This window comes from Petaurus breviceps, unplaced genomic scaffold, assembly GCF_028583685.1.
Source record: "Petaurus breviceps papuanus isolate PSGF00001 unplaced genomic scaffold, PetGlider_PUasm1.0 90775, whole genome shotgun sequence".
NCBI classification, from domain to species: Eukaryota; Metazoa; Chordata; class Mammalia; order Diprotodontia; family Petauridae; genus Petaurus; species Petaurus breviceps.
The window spans coordinates 8,557,476-8,581,446 of record NW_027187342.1 but is presented as its reverse complement, the minus strand read 5'-3'; the positions used below and the strand labels follow the sequence as shown (position 1 = coordinate 8,581,446).

Sequence of the window (23,971 nt, the reverse complement as noted above, 5' to 3'; positions counted from 1 at the left end):
GCCAGAGACCAAAAGAGACACAGAGATGGAGACAGAGACTAAGAGAGAGAGATGAGGCAAGCTGCTGGGGTGGGGAGGGATGTGCACAAAGGCACAGGTAGTGGCATTGGCCTTGGCAAAGAGAAGGATTGCCTCAAAGACAGGACTAGCAGAGGAGATTTTGAGACATGAAATAGAGTATTGGACATGAGGGAGCTCACAATTAATATCTCTATTTTCCCAGTAAAGTAAGAGGCAATGGCATCTCCTGAAAGAAGAGAGAATAGGAGATTTGAAGACAGGAGAGGAGTTTGGAACAGATGTTGACATGAGTAGGATAGGGGCAAAGACTAATAGGCTGAATTAAGATGCAATTTAATCCATATAAATGTGAAATCTTATACTGGGGTTCAAAAACTTTTCACAAGATGTAGGAGGTGTGATTAGAAAGTCATTTGTCTGACAAAAATCTGAGGGTCTTTGTGGAAGTTTAATATGAATCAAAATGTTACAAGATAGCCAGAATGAATTGTCCAAGCTAATGAAATATTTGTGGCTATATAAAAGGAGATATAGCTTTCAGGAACAAGGAAGTTAACAGTCCTCTTATACTCTGTCATGATCAGACTACATCTAAAGTCTTACGTCCAGTTCTAAAGAGAGATGGCTTCCAGGGACAAGGAGGTGACAGTCCTCTTGTTTTCTGTCATGATCAGACTATATTAAAGTCTTATGTTCAGTTCTGGAGGCCACATTTGAGCATCCAAAGGAGGACAAACAGGATGGTGAAGGACCTAGAACTTAGGCCACATGAAAATTGGTTAGAAGTATATTTATCCTGGAGAAGAGAAGAATTAGGGGACTGCAGGATGGCTGCCTTCAAGTATCTGAAGGATTGTCAAACAGAAGTTAGATTGTGCCTGTTCTATTTGCTTTTAGAAGACAGTGCTAGAAAAAATTAATGCAATTTGCCTCACTTTAAAGAACTTCTTAATAATTAGAACTATGCCAAAATGAAATGGGCTGCCTCAGGAATTGGTGAGTTTCTCCTCCTACCTCTTGGAGTTGCTGTGAGGATCAAATGACACTTTTTTAAGTTTAAAAAGCACTTATAGCCCAGTGCCTGGTACAGAGCACGGGCAATATAAATGCTTGTTCCCTTCCCTTCCCCTTTCTCCTTTTAAACAAAGTCTAGGTGACCACTTTAGAGGAGTGATAGGGCAGAGCTGGTCTGTAGCTCCATCCCCACTAACCCTACTACCTCTTGCATGGCTATGGTCTGGGGGCTGTAGACATTGCCACTATTTATTTTAGTATTTATGTATTCTACCATTTAGCATACATAAAATGGCATTACCATTTTTATTAGGTTCCTATTTTTTTAATGACACTGACAACATTTTTGAATATTGTGTCCCTAACTCCATTTTCCCCATAAGCTCTGTGGTTTTTATTGTACAGTTTTGCATAGCATAGTGATTTTGGAACAAGTATGTTTGTATTATAGCAGAACTGACTGTACAGGTTGGACTCAATGGTCTCTGCAGATTCTTTCAATTCTGAAACTCTATCTAAGCACTTCTTGAAACACGTAGAGTCTCTTGAGAGGAATTTGATTCAACTCAGTAAATATCATTAAGTGCCTACTATGTGTAAGTTACTGTTCTAGGAACCGAGGATACAAGAACAAAACTTCAAACAGGCTCTACCCTCAAGGAGCAAGATAAAAGGCTCCATGTATTTATTTCCTACTGTATCATTTAGTTAAACTCATAGCAAAAGTTGTATGACCCTGGGCAAGTCACTTACCCCCAACTGCCTTGCAAAAATAAACAAAATAAAATAAATTCTGGTCAAGAATTCTTTTACTCCTTGTTCTAGAGTAATCCTGCAAATAATAAATATGCACAAAGAACAGCACTTTTCATATCATCAATACCATTTAGATTTTTATTGCTTTGCAACAGGAACATTTTTGACATCATTTTTTAAACCCACAAAACTGAACAATCAGAAATGAATGATCTTTGGTTATGAGATTCAATCATCTCAAATAACAAATGCTCCCATTCCTAATACAAACATTTTGCTTCTTTGGTGAAACATACACATAAAAGGAGAGTGTCTTTCAGGTGGTATGCACTAAAAAAATTTGTTAATTTGATTTGAAGAACCAGGAAACCTTAACAAAAAAATTAGCTTTGAAAAATGAAAGCTATGAAAACAAAGAAATGAAGCACCTACAAAATCACTGAGGTCTAAAATGAGTATGTGGAAAAATATTTATGGAAAAAGACAAGTTCAAGATTCATTTAGTCTATCTTTATCTAGATGAATTTAACTAATTGACATGCCAATGAATGAACAGTAAAAATAAAATGCTTGATGGTATTCTTCATTGTTGGGAAGGTGACTGTATTAACTGTTCGATGGAATCATTTTCCTGAGACCAGACACAATAGGTGAACTGAACTGATGAAGCAGCTCCAGTTTCTCCCTAAAAAGAAAGGAAACAAGCATTTATTCAACACCCATTGATCACCAAACCCTGGGTAAGTGCTTTTTTTTTTTTTTGCTTTTTGGAGGGGCAATTGGGGTTAAGTGACTTGCCCTAGGTAATACAGCTAGTAAGTGTTAAGTGTCTGAGGTCGGATTTGAACTCAGGTCCTCCTGACTCCAGGGCCAGTGCTCTATTCACTGCACTACCTAGCCACCCCTGGGTAAGTGCTTTCAACAACACTGGAGGTAGGTGCTTTTATTATCATTAGTCTGCAGCTGGGGAAACTCAGACAGAGGTTAAATGACTTGCCCAGGGTCATTCATCTAGTAAGAGGCAAGTATGGATTTAAACTAAGGTCTTCCTGACTCCAGGTTCAGTGCTCTATCCACTGTGCCAAGCTGCCCTATAAAAAACAGTAAGGGTTATGTAAGAGAGAGAAACCTAATTTGAGTAATTATACACTTATGTACACATACATATATATTTCTACTTGCACTCTATATGTATGCACATAATTACTGAAATATTTCATACATGACAGGCAGCTAGGTGGTGCAGTGAATAGAGTGCTGGGCGTGGAGTCAGGAACCTGAGTTCAAATCTGGCTTCAGATACTTACTGTGGGCTAGATAAGTCACTTAATCTTGTTTGCGTCAGTTTCCTCATCTGTAAAATGAACTGGAGAATGCTATGGCAAACCACTCCAGTATCTTTCCCAAGAAAACCACAAATGCGGTCACGAAGAGTCAGACACGACTGTTCAACAACTAAATGACAAAATTATATGTGTTTGTGTACATATATATATGTGTATATATATGTATATACACACACATATACACTAGATGAATACATTATATATATGCATATACATATCCATATTTAATCACAAAGCTCTGTGATTTTGGTGAAATCTTAGAATTGCTGAGGTTGGAATAGAGACATCCGGACCAGAGATTTCTCCAAGGAGCTGGGTCCTTGGCTCTTCTGTCTCAAAATCCAAGAAAAGAATTGTTCTGTGCAAGCAGACTTATATCTTTGGTGAGGTTATTACAGACTCTCAGAAGGGGAAAGGTCTTTAGGACACACAATACAAGGTGTGACACCAGTAACCATTGTTGTACAGGGTGCTGCTTCCTTTAAACTGCCTGGCAGAGCTTAAAAAGCTCTAAAGTCTTATATCATTTTGCAAGGTTTTCAGGGAATGGTAGCTCACATTTATATAGTCTTTCAAGTTTGAAAATTAAACAGGATTCCTTTCACTGACTAGGATGCTGGCCTTGGAGTCAGGAAGTCCTTCATCTGGCAGAGACTCACTAGCTGAGTGAGCTTAATCTTAACCTCTCAAAGACCTAGCAACTCTCCAAGACTATATCTTAAAGGAAGCACCCATCTCCTTCAGTGAAGAATATTGTTTCCATACTAAGAGTTCCTGGCACTGATAAAATTATAGATGGGGGCCAATTTTTTTCCCTCTCTCTCTACCTCATCTCTACCCAAATTACAAAAAAATCACAGTTCATACCTTCATGTTCATTGCAATAATTCCAAGTTCAAACATATTTTCAAGTCCTACTTGATAAGTTATATGTTTAAGGACAGATTCACATGCTTCCTTGGGAGATAAACCCTACAAGAGAAAAAGCTACATTTTAATAGGTTTTAATACAAGGGACAAAAAATGAAAGTAATTCAAGAGCTAAAGTTATTCAAATAAAAATATAAATAACCAATACCTGAAAAATAAGAGAAGCCAATGACACATCCTACTTTTAAGATTCCAGCTCTCATAGAAAATTGCAGAATAACTTTAACTAACAAAATACATTAATGTTAGTGATTGAGTGTTCATGGTCTCCTGTTTGCTTCTAATTTTTTATCTGTACTTTGTAGCATCTTCTTAATTTTATTTTGGCATTTAATTGGAAAAAACTATTAAATTCAAATTATAAGTACAGACGTAAGAAGAAAACAAACCATTTAAAGTGTCACAGAAACATCTAAAGACAATTTAAAATTTCTATATGCAATAAAATAGTACTTGCAAATACAGTATGGGGCTAGAAGCAATGTAGTGTATAGCTGGCTTTGGCCTCAGAGAACAGGGAGGGATCCACATCCTTTCCTGCTTTTTAATGCTTGTGACCTTGGGCAAGTGACCCACCTTCCCTGGGACTTCAGTTTCTTTATCTGTAAAATGAGAGGTGAGATGGTCTGCAAGGCCCCTATGGACTCTAAATACCGTGTTTCCCCGATAATAAGACACTGTCTTATTAGTTTTTTTTTGGACAGAAAAACACCAGAGGGCTTATTTTCAGGGGAGGACTTATTTTAATGAACATTGACAGCAATTTTAATAAACAGGTAAATGTGAACAAAAAAAATGTACCTTTATTCAATAAGCAAATCACTGGGGAAGAACAGGATGACGCGCTCATTGCTGCAGCTCTGATTGGATGCAGCTCGGAGCGCGGCATGCGTTTCACCCGGGGAGGGGGGGACGGTGCATACAGAGGGTACTGTAATGTAGCGTGTAGCGCAGGGGATCACCTTCACTACAGTAGCAATCTCAATAGGGCTTATTTTCGGGAGAGGGCTTATTTTAGAGGAATCTTACACAGTAAGGGGAGGGCTTATTTTCGGGATAGGTCTTATTATCGGGGAAACACGGTATGTGATTCTACCAACTTTATTAACTAAAATAGAGCAGAAATTAATAGAGAACTGAAAGTATAAATTTTAGTGTATATTGATTATCAGTATCTCTTGCCTTATGTAACAAATGTTTTCAGAAAAATTGGAAGTTGAATTTTTACAAATTAAGAAATTTCAAATGGGAAGGAATAAACAGTTATTAAGTACCTGGTGTATAATAGGCACATGCCAAGGACTTTAGAAATAATACTTCATTTCATCTCTCAAACAACTCTGAGAGGTGCTAATATCCTCTCCATTTTATCATGAGGAAATTGAGGCAGATCGAAGTTAAGTGTCTTGCCCAAGGTCTTCATGTTTGGGGTTGATTCGAACTCAGTTCTTAACTCCAGACCCAGCACTCTATTTACCAGAGTCATCTGGTTGTCTGCAAGCACTAAATCCATCATTTAACAAACCTCTGTAGCAAATTCTGTCATAAAGTGAAAAATCCTTTTGAAATAGAATCAAACATCCCCTATTTTTTCTCTTGTGTAAGTTCATGTTTTCATGTATCAGTTTTTCTTAAAGAAGTGCACCACTGTGATACCAGTTAAAATATTTAATTTAGACTTATTTAGAAGTTAACACTTGAGCAGAGAAGGTTGATCTTGGAAACAATAATATAAACCCTTATTTCACAATAATTTGACTTTTAAAGTATATATGTCATTCATGCAAGGGATGGACTAGCTGCCTTGTGAGGAGCCGAAGATGGGGAAAGAGTCTGGGGATTGAGTTGCTAAATATCCTATAAGCTGTATTTTTTTCTCATTTCAGGAAAAAATGAATTGGCACTGGAAAGTAGAGTTTTAAAATCTCTCTGAAAAGACTGACTCTAAGTCTTGTGGTATCTGGAGCCTTTACTTGGCTCTTATCCACTTGTTAAGAGAACCAAGCAGGGAGTGAAAGGATTATCTATACCTATTGGAGAAGATTCTCTTTCACAGTGAACCAAGTCTGTCCCTGTTTCTTCCTTGTTATTGCCTATATGTGGTCAAGCCCTGGTTACTGCAAAATGTTTCATTCATCCTTTAAAACTATTTCTTAGTTGTTTGTATTTTAATACCAGTTCTAAATAACAATTTTAAAAAATTGAAGCCTGCATTGTCTTTGCTATAGAGATCACATTTAAGAAGGAAAATAGTAAATAGGCAACTAGGTATCCCAGTAGATAAGAGTACTGGGTTTGGAGTCAGGAAGACTCCCTTCTTGAATTCAAATCTGGCCTCAGACACTTACTAGCTGTGTATTCCTGGGCAAGTCATTTTGCCCTGTTTGCTTCAGCTTCCTCATTTGTAAAACAAGCTGGAGAAGTAACTGGCAAACTGTTGCAGTATCTTTGCTAAGAAAACCCCAAAAAGGGTCATCAAGGGTCAGACACGATTGAACAAGTGAGTGAATAATTAGCTATATTGAATTCAACAGATTGTCTGGGGTTCAGAGATGTAAAACATTTTGATTAATAATCTATATTTTAAAACTTTCTAAAGTTACAGAGAAAAGAGGACATTGGAAGGGGAACCTTTGCCTTTAGCTAAAAAATGTCTCAAGCAAACAATCTCTGTCTTCCAGATAATAGGTAGCTTGGAATCCAGGGGCCTCTGGGCTTTCCCTGTCTCCCAGGGGTAAGAAGAAAGAATCCAGAGCCAAAGGGTAAAGACAAGTATGGTCAAAGTGGGGGAGAGGAGAAGAAGAAAAGTGCTCTGCTACACTGCTCTTCACAGCAACATCAGCTGGCCTACAGATGCTGAATGTTTGTTTGCAGGATTTGATTCAATTCAACATTTATGAAGCACTTACTATGCTCGAGTCACTGTGGACTAATCACTACTATGGATAGAAAGAAAACAGTCCCTGTATGCTGAGGAACTTGAGTTCAACTGGGAAGATGAAATGCATACACAAATAGGGAAAAATAAAGTACACACAAAGAAATTAGGAGGATTGGGAAAGGCCTCATATAGGTGATAGCTGAACTATGTTTGGAAGGTACCTCGGAATCCCACAGAACAGAGAAGGGAATACATTCCAAACATGGAAGACCTCTTTGCAAAGGCAAGGAGGCAAGAGATCTTCTGTCACGGATAGGGAACAAAACAACTGGCAAGCCTGTTTGACTTGGACTGAGAGAGCATAAAGGCAAAGAATATGAAATGATAATAAGTAATTTATGTAGAGTCTACTATTGTGAACAGGCATTGGTGGTGTTCAGTTTCAGTCATGCCTGACTCTTTGTGACTCCATCTGGGGTTTTCCTGCAAAAGATGCTGCAGTGGTTGGCCATTTCCTTCTCCAGTTCATTTTACTGATGAGGAAACTGAGGAAAACAGGTTGAAGTGACTTGCCCAGAGTCACACAGCTAGTGTCTGAGGTAAAATTTAGAAAGACAGAAGGGAGCCAGGGTGGAGACGGCTTCAAATGCTCAGATGTGAATTTTATATTTGATCCTAGAAGCAATAAAATGCCACTGAAGATTTCTGCATGGTCTGATCTGCACTTTCAGAATATTAAGCCTTCCTGATTCTGGAAGATATTTATCATCAAAATATTTTTATCCTTTTAACAGATGCAAATAGTGCCTTTGAAAGAGGAAATCTTTCCAGTGGAGAAGTGACCCTTTTTTCCACATTTTCTTCAATTACATGTAAAAATTTTTTAACATTTTTTTTTTATAATTTTGAGTTCCATACTCTCTCCTTTCCTCCCTCCCTCCTAACTGAGAAGTCAAGCAATTCAATATAGGCTATATATGTGCAGTCATGCAAAACATATTTCCATGTTAGTCATGTGAAAGGAAACATACACCAAACAAAACTTAGAAAAATAAAGTAAAATAAAAGTGTGCTCCCATCTGCATTCAGATTCCATCAGTTCTTTCTCAGGAAGTAACTCTTTCTTAAATGTACATTTGGGAGACCATAATTAAATCTAATAAGACATTATTTTAAACACAAAGAGATCATTCAACTGATGAAATGTAGATAGAGAGATACTTTAAACAAAATTTACATGCATTCTTGGGAGATGTTCGGTTGTTTCAGTCATGGCTGACTTTGTTGGTTTGGGGTTTTCTTGGCAAAGATACTGGAGTCGTTTGCCATTTTGTTCTCTAATTCATTTTCTAGATGAGAAAACTGAGGCAAACTGGGACACACAGCTAGTGTCTGAGGCTGGATTTGAACTCTGTTCTTCTGATTCTAGGTCCAGTGCCCTATGCACTGCTCAACCTAGGCTGGCCTCTTGGGAGATAAGCCAATATCCAACAAAGAAAAAGCCTCTAGGACATCTTAAAACCCTGGAGGATGTAAAAGACACTTTGCGGACTCCAGAGATTCTCAAACTAGGGCAAAGAAAGCACTGCCCAGAATTTTCAGGCTGTGCTAGTTTTTCTGCAGTGCCAAGTATAATATGAGTTAGCAGTATGATATGGTAGCCAAAAGATTAATGAAAACCTGAGCTATGAGAAGGAGGAATAGTCTCCAGGATAAGGAGGTGAAAGTGCCTTTGTACTCTGCCTAGTTACATCTCTCTGGGAATAATGTGCTCAGCTCTGGGTGCCTAAATTTAAGAAGGGAAGTAATAAACTAAAGACCATCTGAGAGGTCAGCTAAGATGGTCAAAGAACTTAAGTCCATAGCATGTGAGGATGAGGTGAATGGAATAAGTATGTTTATCCTGGAGAAGAAGAGAAGTCTCAAGGGGATGCAATGGCAGTCTTCAGAGGCATTTGAAGAGTGGGATGGAGAGGAGAATAAGCACTTATATAGCCCTTACTAGGTGGCCAATCAAATATTACCTTATTTGATCCTCGTAACAACCCTGGGTTGTGGGTACTGTTACCGTCATTATTTCACAGTTGAGGAAACTGAAGGAAACAGAGGTTAAGTGACTTGCCCAAGGTCACATAACTAGTAAGTGCCTGAGACTGAATTTGAACTTAGCTCTTCCTGATTGCAGGCCCAGCACTCTATCCACTGTGCCACCCAGCTGTCCCAGCCAGGGTGGTCATCTAGATGAGGGATTCAATTTATTTTGTTTGGTCCTAAAGGGAAAAACTTAGAGCAAAGGGTGGATGTTGAAAAGAGTAAAATTTAGGCTTGATGTTAGGGAAAACTTCTTAGCAACCAGACTGTCCAAAAGTGGAAAGGGCTGCCCTGAGAGGTGGTCAGCTTCTCCTTCCCTGGAAGTTTGAAAAGAAGCATTTGCAAGAACCCTGATCAGACATGTTACAGTAAAGAATCCTTTCAGGTGTGGGTTGGAGCAAGCATCACTTCCAACCCTCAAATTGTGGAATTCCATGGTGCAATGACTTCTTTTTTATGACAATTTTGGTAGGCCATATTTTGTTCTGAAATGTCTCTGGTTGTTTCACTGGTCACTTTCTCCTGGAAGAAACTACTTCTCCCATTTCCTAACTGAAATTATGACTAAATCTGGGTTTCATGGAAAAATGGTGCCTTGTATACCATAGGACGATCTGGCTAATTTTAGTGATTTAGACTAGCGGGGTACATACAGTATGTATAACATCCATCTTACTTATTAGAAGTTAGTGTGGGCTTGTAGTTAATTTGGAAGATACCAAACACTTTAGTTATCCTTTTATGTAAGTATTTGATTGGTAATATGCATTCTGGTTTAATGAAAACACTACTAGTAAAATACAGAATGTTATTACTCAAATTGCCGTTGTCTAAACAGATGCTTTCTTTGAATATCTATTTGATGGCAAACTCTTCTGAAGAAAAAAAGCAAACTAAGAAAAATGACATTAGGACTGGGTCATCTTTTTTTTTTTGTGGTGGCAAATAACTAGTAACTATCCAACTGGGGAATGGCTGAACAAAGCACTGTATATGAATGTAATAGGATTCTCTTGGGTCATAAGAAATGATGAAATGGTCTTTCAGAGAAACCAGGAAAGACTCGTATGAACTGATGCAGAGGGAATTGAGTAGAATCAGAACAATTTAATCTATACTGACACTCTAAAAATTGACTTTGAAAAACTCAAGAACTCTGATCAATGCAGCAAATCAACATGATTGCAGAGGACTGATGATGAAGAATCCTCTCAATGCCAGAGAGGCAACAGACTAAACATGAGACGTGAATTTTAGGTCGTGGTCAATGTAGAAATACATTTGCTTGACTATGAATATTTTCTACAAGTTGGGGGAGATGGGAAGGAGAGAACATCTTGTTTTTCAGTTGCATCCAACTCTGTGACCTCATTTAGGGTTTTATTGGCAGAGATACTAGAGTGGTTTGTTATTTCCTTCTCCAGCTCACTTTACAGATGAAGAAACTGAGGCAAACAGGATTAAGTAACTTGCCCAGGGTTACACAGCTGGTAAGTGTCTGAAGCCAGATTTGAATTCAAGGAGTCTTTCTGACTCCAAGCACTGTATTCTACTCACTGTGCCACCCAGCTGCCCCAGGAGATAAAATAAATGTTTATTAACTGAAAACTTTTTTTTAATTAAAAAAAAGTGATTGTGGCATTTTAGAGTTAAGAAGTAGTCCAACCACCTCATTTTAAAAAGGATAAAACTGAAGTTGATAGTGACTGAAGTGACTTGCCCAAGGTCACACATTCCTAATTTCCAATCTAGTACTTTTTCTAATAAACCACATGGTTAAAAATGGCAAAAACATAGATATTATCCAAACACATGTAATCATTTTAAAGGCAAGAAAAATGTAGTTACATCACCTGCTTCATTAGGAGAATAACATGAAAGCAAGGACAAAAACACATGATCTTGTCTCCTTCCCCAGTTGCTATAAATAAAAAAAAGACGAGATGTCACAAATTTACTTGTAATACAGTCTATATATTTAAGAAACAATTCTTCCTGCCCCCAAGGTCCTTATAATCTAACACTGCATTAAACAATATTTTGTGCAATCTTCTACTACTTAAAGTGAATAATCAGCACTTAAGTTATTTACATAAGGAAATAAATTCTGATTGTAGCTAATCTCATAGAGCCACTGGATTCTTTTGTGATACTTTGTTTTAAAAGATAGTTCTGCAGGAAATCATAGTCCTAGGACACGGAGATGACAAGCAGAGTTAAGTGCAGCCTCTTTTGAAGTCAAGACTTCTGCAATTAGACTTTGTAGTAAAGAAATACTCAGTGTAACCAGATGTATTAGGGTGACAATGCTATAAGGATCATCAGATCAGGAAGAGAGCTTTGAATCCACTATGAAAAGGGAGAGTGTTCTTTGACACAACTTCCTTTTTTTCCTGCCCCAATCAACCTAGGGCTTTTTGGTGTTTGTTGTTGAATGTCTGAGAGTTTACATGATTTTTCTGGGGATGAGGGGGTGGTTTGTAGTTGGGAACAGGGAATGAGGGGAGTTGAAAGGTGATTTTGACTTGCTATTGAGGCAAAATAATTGTAAATAACATAGGCCGTACTTTTTCTTCACAATGATTCTATTATGTTATTAGTCTAAATTAACAGAAGGTGAGTCTGAGGACTAGAAGCATAGAGTGATTTGTCTGAGGCATAGTGCTACTGTACTATATCATCTCAGGTCTCCTACAATTCAGCATAGCTCTCTTCTCATTCTTCTTACCAACAATGTAAATGGCACACAATTTTTGTTAAGGGGAGCTAGGAATCACAGCAAATAGAGCTCAGGAACTGGGGTCAGGAAGACCTGAGTTCAAATTCAGCTTTAGATACTTGCTAGCTGTGTGACCCTGGGCAAGTCACTTAACCCTATTTGCCTGTCTCCTCATTTATAAAATGAGGATAATAACAGCACTTACCTCCTAGGGTTGTTGTGATTATCAAATGACATACTAATTGTAAATTGCTTGGCACAGTGCCTGGCACATCGTAAAGGCTATACAGATAGGATGATGATGATGATGGCCAGGTATGAGAAACTTTTTCAGTGTAGCCTGAGCAACAAAGCATTATTATTACTAGCTATCCACTAAGATATAGCAAAATTCTGATAAGGAGAAATTGTTTTTGTAGTGTTTTACTTGTAATGAGAATTTATAATTAATTTTATTTTCTCTGCACTGAGAGAGTATTGCAAAGTAGACAGAAAGCAGGATTCAGAACCAAGAACGGGGTTTAGGTCTCACCTATGCCATATGTTGACTATGTGACCTGATGCAAGTTGCCCAAGCCTTTCAGGAGTCTAGGTAGATTTCTAAGAGAAGACGCCAATCTGCTTCGGTGAGGGAGAGTCCTTATCTCTATGGGAGTTCTCCATATCCATATAATTGTAGGCCTATCCCTATCCCCATCACAGATGCATTATAATACTGTGGAAAATTCTTCAAATTTGTAAATAAAATACATATGTTGTAATAGATTAATCAGAACAACAAATGACATAAATAGTCTAATTCCCTAGAAGAGATGAAAGTTGAAATAGGCCTTCATAGGCAAGAGGAAGGGAAAGGTAGCCCCGGGAAAAACAGGGTAAACATTAAAAAAGGGAAAACAGACCCATAACTTTAAAACCAGTTTTGATTAATTTTTTTTATCAGTTTTATATAATTTTACCTGATTCTAATTCAATTCAATCAAATCAACAAAAATTTATTAAGTAACTATGCAAGAATGCACAGTACTAGATGCTGAGGAGATCCTAAATTTAGATATCACAATTCCTGTCCTTTTGGAGGGTGTAGAATATCGGGAAATATCACAACATAAATAAGAACCACAATACAAGCTATCACTCTGACCACCAGGACAGGTGCTACTACCTAGCTACTTGGCCTTACTTACTGATGGCCAGAGGCTGCCCATCCCATACATAAGCCACCTAACACTAGAGGGTAGAGGAAGTTAAGGGGTAAACAATAAACTTGAGGGTTCAAGTTAGCTTTCCAGTGCTCTCTCCCCCCTTCCCCAAGTTTCACTCCTCATGTGGGCATCAGTGAATGCCTCATTCTTTTAGGCCTGAAGTTTTGTGTGGACTTACTCAACAAGTATCTTGACTCAAACCCCAATTCATGGTTTTCCATCCTTTTCCCTTCCTGCTTTTCTCCATCAACAAATCCTAATCACAAGGGCATGGAATCAACAACACAAGCCAAGATTGACTGTATATACTTCTTTCCTGCATTTATTTCCATCCTACTCACTTCTCAATCCTTTGCAATCTGGCTTCCAACCTCATCATTCTGGAATTGCTCTCTCCAAAAGGACCAGTGATTTCTTAATTGCCGAATTCAACGACCTTTTCTACAACCCTCATCCTCTGTGGCATTTAACTTTGCTGACCACTTCTTCTGGATTTTTTTTGACACTTCTCTATCCCAGTTCTCTTCCTTTCTGCCTGCTTCTTTCATAGTTTAATTACCGCAAACACTCCCATACTTAGTCTGGGGAAGGGGGAGATAGTGAACTATCACAACCCACAATGCTCTCTTCTCATCTGAATTCTTATGTATCATAGTCTAGCAATTAAGACTAATCCAGGGGCGGCTAGGTGGCGTAGTGAATAGAGCACTGGCCCTGGAATCAGGAGGACCTGAGTTCAGATCTGGCCTCAGTCACTTAACTAGCCATGTGACCTTGGGCAAGTCACTTAACCTCAATTGCCCCCCCCCCCCAAGACTAATCCAGAGAAAACAAAGGTTAGCTCCCTAACTAGACTGAGAACTCTTTGAGGTCTGGAAATAAATCTTATATTTAATTTTGTACCTCATAGCATCTAGCATAGTGCTTGGTGTTCATCAAATACTTTTTATGATCACAGTGCCTGAGTATCCTTTATTAAATTAGCAGAATGGCAGATCAGAGATAGTGTGACTTCCAAGTTAGTTTTCCAGAAGCCCGACCTTAAAGATGCAGCTAGATCTTGTCAACAACAGTGAGTGGCCTGGGAGTCAGATGACCTAGATTATATTTGTGATTTTACTACCAGCTGACTATGTGACCCCAAAGGCTAGAAAATGGCACTGGACAAGATGACCCTTAAGAATTCTTTACTGCCTGAAATATTCTATGAACTTCTAAGTTCAGAGGTGAATGTGAATACAGGCGTTATGATGCAGAGGTCCACCATACCACAGGACTGGAAAGGGAGACTGAAAAAAGTCTCTTAGAACAGGTTAAAGAGTCAAGTTAGCTCCAGTGGCTTGGAGGAAGCTCATCAGTTCTGTTTAATTTAATGGGAGATAACTGAACAAAGGCTGCATAAAGAGTGGTATTGATGTAAAATACTCCCTGAAGGGGAGTCTGCAGAGGTTCAACCGGCAAGCTTAGATGGCAAAATTATCTGGATAAACCAGACATCCCGGGCTGGATAAATGAGGTTACAATGTACTTACTCAATTTAACTATCTCTGAACATGACATATCCGGTCTATTAAAGACAAACAAAGTAGCAGTTTCACTGACAGTCAAATAAATATAGAACTGAGAAAGCAACTTGTTTCCAGCTCCAGAATAAAACCATAGTGACACAAAGGCCACCCAGGAAAGACAACTCAGAAGTCAGTGGTATTTACATTCTGGACTTCCAAACCAGAGTCCCCCCATAACTCATATTAACTGTAAAGAAATGTTCATGCCAAAACGGCTCTTTTCTTTTATGGAATATTTTATAAATCAAGGCCCTCTCAGTGCTTGGTCTCAGTGTTTTATTTAATCAACTTGCGCATCATTGCCAGATGAATCCTCCTAAAACACAGCTGTCACTCAAAACCCACTAATGGCTCCCCATTACTTGCTAAACAAAGCCCAAACTCTTTAGTCTGAAATTAAAGGCTCTCAATAATCTGGCCCCAACCTATTTTTCCAATTTTATCTCCTTTTACTCCATTACCCAAACTGATCTTATCATTTTAATATGCCTATAACTCTCCTGCCTTTGTTCTTATCCTATCCCTATCATGACTGCCCTCATTCTCTTCCTTCTATGAAAATGCTACTATGAGCTGCCTATTATAATCGTGGCTTGAATGCACAGCTTTAATCACTTAAAACTACAGTAAGACTTTTGGACACCCCCTGTATTTGTGTATATTGCTTTAAGGTTTGGAAAAAGTTTTATGGATTTAACTGCATTTGATCCTCTCCACAACTCTGTAGGGTAATGGACTGTTATTATCCCCATTTTAAAGGATGAGGAAACTGAGGCTCCAAGAAGTTAAGTACACTTTATCTGGAGGTGTTCCTGTTGATCTCTCAAGTTCAGTGTTCTATCCACTTACCCCTAAAAGGGCCCTGATGGAAAAGAGGGCTGGATCTGTATATCTAGAGTCAAATCCTGCTGGTGATACTAAGTAAATCCCTTAGCTTCTCTAAGCCTCAGTTTCCTCATCTCTAAAATGTAGTGTCCACCTCAGAGGCTGTTGTGAGGACCAAACGAGGTGGTACACATATAAAACACAAGGCAAAGCTTGGTAGATATATGTGTTGGCTACTGCTGTTTCTGCTAGTCCTTATTCAAGGTTTATTCCTTCTCCTTAAACCCTTCTCTGATGACCTCCCAGGAAGATATCTTTCTTTCCTTAATACCAATATCTTTTACTATTTATCCAGCCTATTTGGCCCTCATCAATAATAATAATAATGATGATGTCTTGCCTTATTTATGTGTATGTGTCCTATTTCTTTGAGCCAACATCAAATTCTGAGACTGCATCTGATACTGCCTTGTATTCCCACAGAGCAGGCATTCAGTAATTACATGCTGAACAGGCTATATATCTATGGATGAAGTTGAGTGGTGATCACAAAAGACAATAAATAGCTGTGTTTCCTTTAAATTCCATTACTGGAAAGGAAAATCCAGAGGAATAACTTTTTTTTTCTTTTTGGATGAAACAATTTTAAGGCCTTGGGGGGAGTAAGCAGAACAGAAAGTTATGATTCCACATACCTGGCTCTCTTCATAGCAACAATGTGGATTCTGTTCTATTCAAAATTCTGAGAATTACTCTGAATAACTAAAAATATAAATTTTACATATATGTATGTTAGTAGGGCTTAAGGGGCTAGCAATACATTCCCCAAAGGATTATTTTTAGCACAGAATAACAATAAGTATGTTATATCACTATATGTTAATTAGTTCTCCTTAAGAGCACCAACAATAACTTCTGCTCTTATAGAGCAGAGTCAGAAAAAAGATTAAGGGGAAGGGATTATATCAAAAGAAATTTTTTTTTCCATAATCCAACGTAGTATACTGTTGAATGTTATATGGTATCTAGTAATCATGAATGAAATTTTAAATAAGATAGGCAATTACAACTGTAGCCAAAAGATACAAATATTTGGAGACTGAATTGATAATTAATTTATGAAATTATGGAATAGGGATAGGCAAACCCTGGTTCTTTGGGTATTCACCAGGAAGGACCACAATCAGTGATGGGAAATAGGGTAGTAAACACAGCAAGTATGGAGGCAAAAAGGCCATAAAGGTAGAGACAAGCACTGGAAAAAGTACAGAGGCCGTGACATCTGGCATGGCTCAGAGATGAAGGAACAGGATGTTGAAGGAAGGCAGCGTGAGGAAGAGGGTGGGTGGGTGAAGTACAAACTGTCACTCACGTGACCATGTATCAGTATTGGGAGCATTAGGAAGTGTGAACCTGATAGAGATGGGACCATGTTCAGGGCATAGGAGTCTGAGGTCTCATTTTTATAGGTTTTTTTTTTGGAAACTGACCAACTTGTTTCTATCTGTGCCATCTTGGGGTTAGATCATTAAAATATCCAAATCATCTCAAAGTTATTGATAAAACTTCAAAGTTACCAGCAACTTTTTGATTTTCTGTGGATTTGGAATTTGATTGAAATTTACATATTGTGGGACCAAACCCTTGATAGCAGCACTAAGATAGCCTATGCTCATTCAGCATGTTGCCAGGATGTGAATTTTGATTACTATATGATACAATTTGTATATTCTACTCCTCTGATCTTTGGGACAATTTGAACCTGACTTCTAGGTTCCCCTTTGAAATCTAATTTCCTATATTGCTCCTTTGTACTCCTTCCTATACTGATAGAGGGTGGGAGGTAAGGAAGGAGATAGCCAGAACAAGATGCAATTTTTTCACAGGGACATTCATTCATATCTTACCCACCAAACCAAATAAAGATTATTCTTAGCTTGACTTGAACTTAAGAGATTCTCAATCAGTATCTGGTGTGATCTCATCATAGAGGAATGTTAAATGAATAAAAGCTCATATTGATACATGTTGTAAGAAGATTCACAACAGTAGAAGAAAAGGAACAATGGATACTTCACAGTTATATGAAAGTATTCAGATAAGAGGGGTGGCTAGGTGGTGCAGTGAGTTAAGCGCCGGCCCTGGAGTCAGGAGGACCCAGGTTCGGTTCTGGCCTCAGACACTTAGCACACATCAAAAAAACCACTAGCCTTGTAACCTTGGGCAAAGTACTTAAACCCAACTGCCCTCCAAAAAAGGCAAAAAAAAAAGAGTATTCAGATAAGGAAGCAGTAGTGGTGGTGGTAGTAGTACTAGTAGTCAGGAGGCAGCTAAATGCTCTGAATGTTAAAGATTTAGTGGCTCAGTGCATACAGCCCTAGGCCTAGAGTTAAAAACACCTGAGCTCAAATCGGCCCTCAGACACACACTAGCTGTGTGACCCCAAGCACGCCAGTTAAGTTCTATCTCAGTTTTCTCGCCTATTAAATGGGGATGGATAATAAAAGCACCTATCTCCCAGGGCTTTTGTGAGGACCAAATGAGATATTAAGTGTTTGCTGTCATTGTTGCTGTTTAGCTACATCCAACTCTTTGTGACCCGAAAGCATGCCAGGCCCTTCTATCCTCTATTATCTCTCAAAGTCTGTCCAAGTTCATGCTTGTTTTTATCACACTATCTATCCATCTCATCCTCTGCTGTCCCCTTCTCCTTTTGTCTTCAACCTTCCCTAACATCAGGGTCTTCTCTAATGAGTCTTATCTTCTCATTATGTGGTTAAAGTATTTCAGCTTCAGCATTTGACCTTCCAGTGAACAGCCTTAACTAATGTCTTTAAATATGGACTAATCTGATCTCCTTGCTGTCCAATGCATTCTCAAAAGTCTTCTCCAGCACCACAATCAAAGGTGTTGATTCTGCAGTCCTCAGTTTTCTTTATAGCCCCAATTCTTACATGGTTACTGGAAAAACCACAGCTTTGACTATATATAGAACTTTATCTAGGTGATAGATCTGCTTTTTAGTATGCTGTCCAGATTTGTCACAGCTTTCCTTAGCAAACCTTCAAGTGTTATAACTAGTAGCAGCAGTAGTAAAAACTAATCCAAGCAATAGGAGTAAAAAGAAAATTCAGGATGAGAGAGAGAAGAGAGGGGAAAAATAGAGAGGGGGGGCAGGGAAGGCACATAGGTGGTAGAGTGGCCTGGAGCCAGGAAGACTCATTTTCCTGAGTTCAAATGCAGTCTCAGACACTTACTAGCTGTGTGATCCTGGGCAAGTCATTTAGCCCTGTTTGCCTCAGTTTTGTCATTTGTAAAATGAACTGGAAAAGGAAATGGAAAACTACTCCCATATCTTTGCCAAGAAAACCCCAAATGGAGTCATGAAGAGTTGGACGCAACTGAAAAATGACTGTAAAATATGCATATACACATATATATATAATCTCCATATCAATTTCAATAAATATTCCTCAATTTCCAAATCAAATTTCCTCAATAAATGCGCCTGATTCCAAGAATCTCATAGGTGAATCAGTTTCATGATTTTATAGTTATACCTTCATGTATTTTGGATTATTTTATTTTTCTTGCATCGTTTTTAGAAGAGATTCCCTTGATTCACCCCATTGTCAATTAATGTAAACACACAAGGGTCAAACTTCTGATAGAGGGATGGAATAAACATTTCTTTAGCACCTATTATGTGTCAGGCATTATATTAAGAACTTTATAAATATTATTGAATTTGATACTGAGATAGGTGCTGTTATTATCCCCATTTTACAGTTGAAGAAATTGGGGCAAACAGAGGTTAAGTGAATTACAGTGCCAGTAAATGTCTGATGCTAGATTTTAATTCAGGACTAACTGATTTCAGACCAGCTGCTATCCAGAGTACCACCTAGCAACTGCTAAATTGCTAATTTGGAAAGTTGAACCAATCAGTCATTTAGTCAGAGGTTTATACTAGGTAGGAACTGGGCTGACCACAGCACTGTTATGTTCTAGGTGCCCCATTTTAAGGGCACTGATATGCTAGTATGTCCAAAGGTGGGTGATCAAGATGGCTATGGACTCTGAGTTCATGTTGTATGAGGATTCAGTTAAAGAACCTAGGAATGTTTAGTGTGGAAAAGAAAAGGCTCAGGAGGACATAACAGTCGTCTTTAGGTATCTGAAGGGTTATCACAGAGGAATTAAAATTTGTTCTGCTTTGGTCCAGAAACCAGAAAACTAAGAGTAGTGGGGAAGAAGTTACAAAGAGGCAAAACTCAGTTGGACATAAAGAATTATCTCCCAACAAAGCACCTTCCCAAAGTGGGATGGACTACCCTCTGGGGGCAGCAAATTCCCTCTCAAAAGAAGTCTGGAACTGACTAGCCCCAGGGGAGTCCCTTGTGATCCTGGAATTCTCAGATGTTGTGATATATCATAGGAGTATACCACTCTTTCACAAAGTAACTTATTTGCAAAACAAAGTAATCTATGGTTAAATGTTTCCTAGTTTCCACATTAGATTACAACCTGACTATAAACTCTTTGGAGGTAAGGACTCCTTTAAAAATCATTTTATTTTCCCCAGAAACAATCTCAGAGCACTTAAATTATTAACATTTAATAACATATTAATATAGATAATAATTGACATATTAATCTAGTAGGCACTTAGTAAAGAGGTGGGGAGGAGAAGGGTTCACTTGCCTCTTGAAGCTACTATCCTTAACTCATGTACAAGTTAAATTAAGTAGGTGTTAATAATTTCATTGCAAAATCCCTTACTGTGCCTTTTCTTTGTGGGTAATTCTGAATCTGGCAGCTAGGTGTTACAGTGGATAAAGTGCTGGACACTCATCTTCCTGTGTTCAAATCTGGCCTCAGACACTTACTAGTTGTGGGACCTTGGGCAAATCACTTAACCCTGTTGGCCTCAGTTTCCTCATCTCTCAAATGAGCTGGAGAAGGAAATGGCAAACCGCACCAGTATCTTTGCCAAAAAAAACCTCCAATGGGGAGATGAAGAGTTGGATAGAACTGAAATGACTGAACAACAAAAACTGGTGGAAGTCTTGTATTTAAGAAAAGGCAACATGGTTTGGGTTTGGTATTATATCCCATTAAGAATGAAATGTTTGTTCACTACCTGTGAATGAATGAATGAATGAAAAAGCACTTGTTAAGGTCTTGTTATGTCCCAAACACTGATGCTGGACCAGGACTGTTTAATTATAGTCTTGGCCTCTTAGCTCTTTCCCAACAGCCACGCCAAGCAGTCTTTCCTCTAGCTCTCTTTCTCTTACTCTATTCCACTTTGATTAGTAAGGGAAAGCTCTACTTTCTCCTCCTATTCACTCTCTAGCCTATTTCTTTTTTTCATTCTTCTTTCCTTGGGTAAACCCCAGGACCAGTGAAGGAACTGCTGCTACTCCCTTTAGACCTAGCTATCTAGACCTTTAAGCAAGACCCAATGTCCATATTCACATCAGGATTCATACAAGACAAGGAAGTATTCAGGAAAGAGAAAACACATGAAAAAACTAATAATACGAAAAGGGCATACATGATGTCCACATTAGTCCTCTTCCCTCAGAAATAACTTTGCATCTATTTATTATATATTTTGGATCTAGTTTTTTGTGAGTATGTGCTTTCTCCCAAAGGAATGTAAAATCCTCAAAGGCAAACGCTATTGGGTTTTTTTTCCCCTTTATATTTCCAGCACCTACAACAGTGCCTGGTACATAGTAAGAGTTTAGTAAATGCAAATTGAATGAATGATAATCATGCATTTACTCTCAAAAAATAATGCAACTGTTTTTTAAAAATAAGCTTTTTCTCCTGTTGAATGGGTAGTATGTTTTTGTTGTTCGTTAATTCAGTTAAGATTTCTTGGATTTCATTAACCCCATTTTTTCTTCCATTTTCTCCATATCAGCTGCAAATATGAAGTAAATCTGAAAACATCTTGTCATAGAGGTACTACATGCCCACATTTGGAACACTCACCACATGTCACTGATAACATACAAGCCAGCTATTTCCTTACATTCTACCATACAAGCCTTGATCACCGCCTTATAATCATCTAAAATTCTGAAACTAGGGGCGGCTAGGTGGTGCAGTGAATAGAGCACTGGCCCTGGAGTCAGGAGGACCTGAGTTCAAATTGGGCCTCAGACACTTAACACAAAACCTAGCCGTGTGAGCTTGGCAAGTCACTTAACCCAACTGCCCTCCAAAAAGCAAAAAACAAAACAAAATACAATTCTGAAACTATATTCTTTTCTCTGTATTGTCACTGTATGTAACACATGCTATGTCATGGCCTCTACCTTCTTGCTTCTGCTTATGGCAAAGTTTGCTAATATTTCAACTATTTATTTGAAAAAGGAACCAGTCATATTTTAAATAATTTTTTCTCTTGGATATTCATTTTTTAAATCCTACATTTTGGATTAATGTGCAAAGGTTAACCCAGGATGATAATTCTTATAAAAGACAGCATTATCAATCAATAAATATTTATTAAGATCCTGGGATGTGCAGGGCACTGTGCTAAGTGGTGGGGATACAAAAATAGGCAAAAGGCAGTCCTTGTCCTCAAGAAGTTCATAATCTAATGCATTTGTAGCATTAATCTGATATGTTACATTATCTAAGAACATCTAATAAAAGTTAGGCAAGTAAAGGGCAGTGCTGACTGAACCTGGAAATAGAAGGACTGAGCTCTGGTTCCAACTCAGTCACTTGCTTACTACAACAGGGCATAGACAAATCAATCTAAACTCTGTGCACCATCCCTGAAAGGGAAAACAATCATTTGTCTTCTACCTCACAAGTATGTTTATTGTGAAAATAAAACTATATAAAATATGAAACCCATCCCAAGACCTTTATTAGGCCCTTCGAAGCTCTATAAATATAAAAACAATTACAGTGATGAAACAGGAACCAGTTCTCACCCTATTTAATATTCCTCAAAATACAGTGCTTGAGAAAGATAAGTGGTATTAATTAGAAAGGGCTTAGAACACACTGAATCACTTTGTTAGGAATACACAAGTTCTTCCTTGATAGAAAGGGGATTACTGTCTACTTGCTCCAAGAGTACATGCACTTTTAGGGTTTGGACATTTTAAAAAGCCAATTAAGGATGGAAAATAACACACATTTAAAACTGCTAGTTTCTCACTGTAGACTAATCAAAATCCCATTGGTGTTTATTCAACTTTTCTCCTGGGTTAAAACTAGGTTGGAGACAAAAAAAAAAGCTTATATTTATTAAGCTTTTCCTTATGGTCACAAACCCTCCGTTTAAGGTTCTTTCTCTCAAAGAAATCAAGAGGAAAAATATTTAGTGGCAAAAAATAGTCATTAAAGTGCCCAATATGTTCAGAGAGCTAGGCAATGGGAGAGAGAAAAGACCGTGTAAGACAGGATCCCTGACCTAAATGAGACTTCCAACCAACTGAGAAAGACTGGAGAATGAAATGAAAAGTTCCCCTTTACAGCAGTACTTCAGGGCTACAGTTCTATTATCTTTTTGGTTGAAACACAGGATTTGAGATAATAGGATTTTAGGGCTGGAAAGGGCGCTAAAGGTCAATTACATTGAAAAGAAAAGAAAAAAAGAACTAGAACTAAAAGAGGAAATAGAAATGAACTTTAAACTAGTTGAGGTCTCAGTTCAGAAGCGATTTCTTTTAAACAGAGACTTTCCTCTACTGAAATTGGCTTCAAAGATCATCTATATCCAGGCCCCTCCTTTTAGAGATGGAGACCAAGAACCAGACTACCGGTAAGACAGGGACTAAGAGCCATGGTTTTCCTGTAGGTCATACAGCAAATTCAGTGACAAGAACAGACCCAGAGTCAATGTATTCTAACTTTTCACTCCACCATACTATAACCCGTGGAAAGAAAAATGGAATGACAATGGGAAAAGGAGTTTGTTTGGCTTGATTTAAAAATACAGCAAACATGTATTTGGGCATTTTAAAGAAAAAGAACAATTGAATTTTACAGACAATGGAACAAGGACCCAGACAAGTGAAATATAGACTTGTTCAAACTCAGAAAACGACAAAGACACGACTAGAACCCAAATGTCCTAAATGATGGAAAAGAAGAATGATAGGGCAAAGGCAGACAGGACAAAAGAAACATATAGAAAAAAAAAGAAGTGGTAGTAAAATTGTTATTCCATAAGAATCTTTCATGCAAAATTAGGCATAGTTTAGTGTAACATTTTGAAGCTTAGGTAATGTTATAGCACAAGAAAAGTCTTCAATTAGTATAGCTCAGTAGTAAGTACAGACTTTTACTGAGTACAACTCACTGGGGAAGTTGGAGGAGTTGTCCAAGCAAAAGTGGATATGGTGAGCAGGGGGTTTATCCATCAGAGGCACAGAATAGGTGGAGAGAGGGGAGGATTTTCTAGAGGACTTGGACAGTTGCTCTGGAAGGAGTTAGCTTTAAGTGGTTCTAGGGGACCTCTCTTAATATTAGGCAGGTGGGTAGATATTTACAAACCTGGATGAAGACTCCTGAAGGGATCTAAGGAAAGCCTGTGTGTGTGTGTGTGTGTGTGTGTGTGTGTGTGTGTGTGTGTGTGT

General features: G+C 38.2%; 1 protein-coding gene across 1 annotated transcript in view; it reads right to left on the bottom strand.

Annotated features, from left to right (window-relative positions):
• Positions 1-1,900: 1,900 nt before the first annotated feature.
• The window catches only part of LOC138146844 (N(4)-(Beta-N-acetylglucosaminyl)-L-asparaginase-like), a 69,799-nt gene continuing 47,728 nt past the window's right edge, over positions 1,901-23,971 (bottom strand). The window contains exons 8-10 of the mRNA XM_069068956.1: positions 10,893-10,960; positions 4,005-4,109; positions 1,901-2,476 (exon numbers count right to left, since the gene is read on the bottom strand). Of these exons, the coding sequence (XP_068925057.1) occupies positions 2,375-2,476; positions 4,005-4,109; positions 10,893-10,960 (275 nt within the window). The 3' untranslated portion in view covers positions 1,901-2,374. The remainder of the gene's footprint in view (positions 2,477-4,004; positions 4,110-10,892; positions 10,961-23,971) is intronic.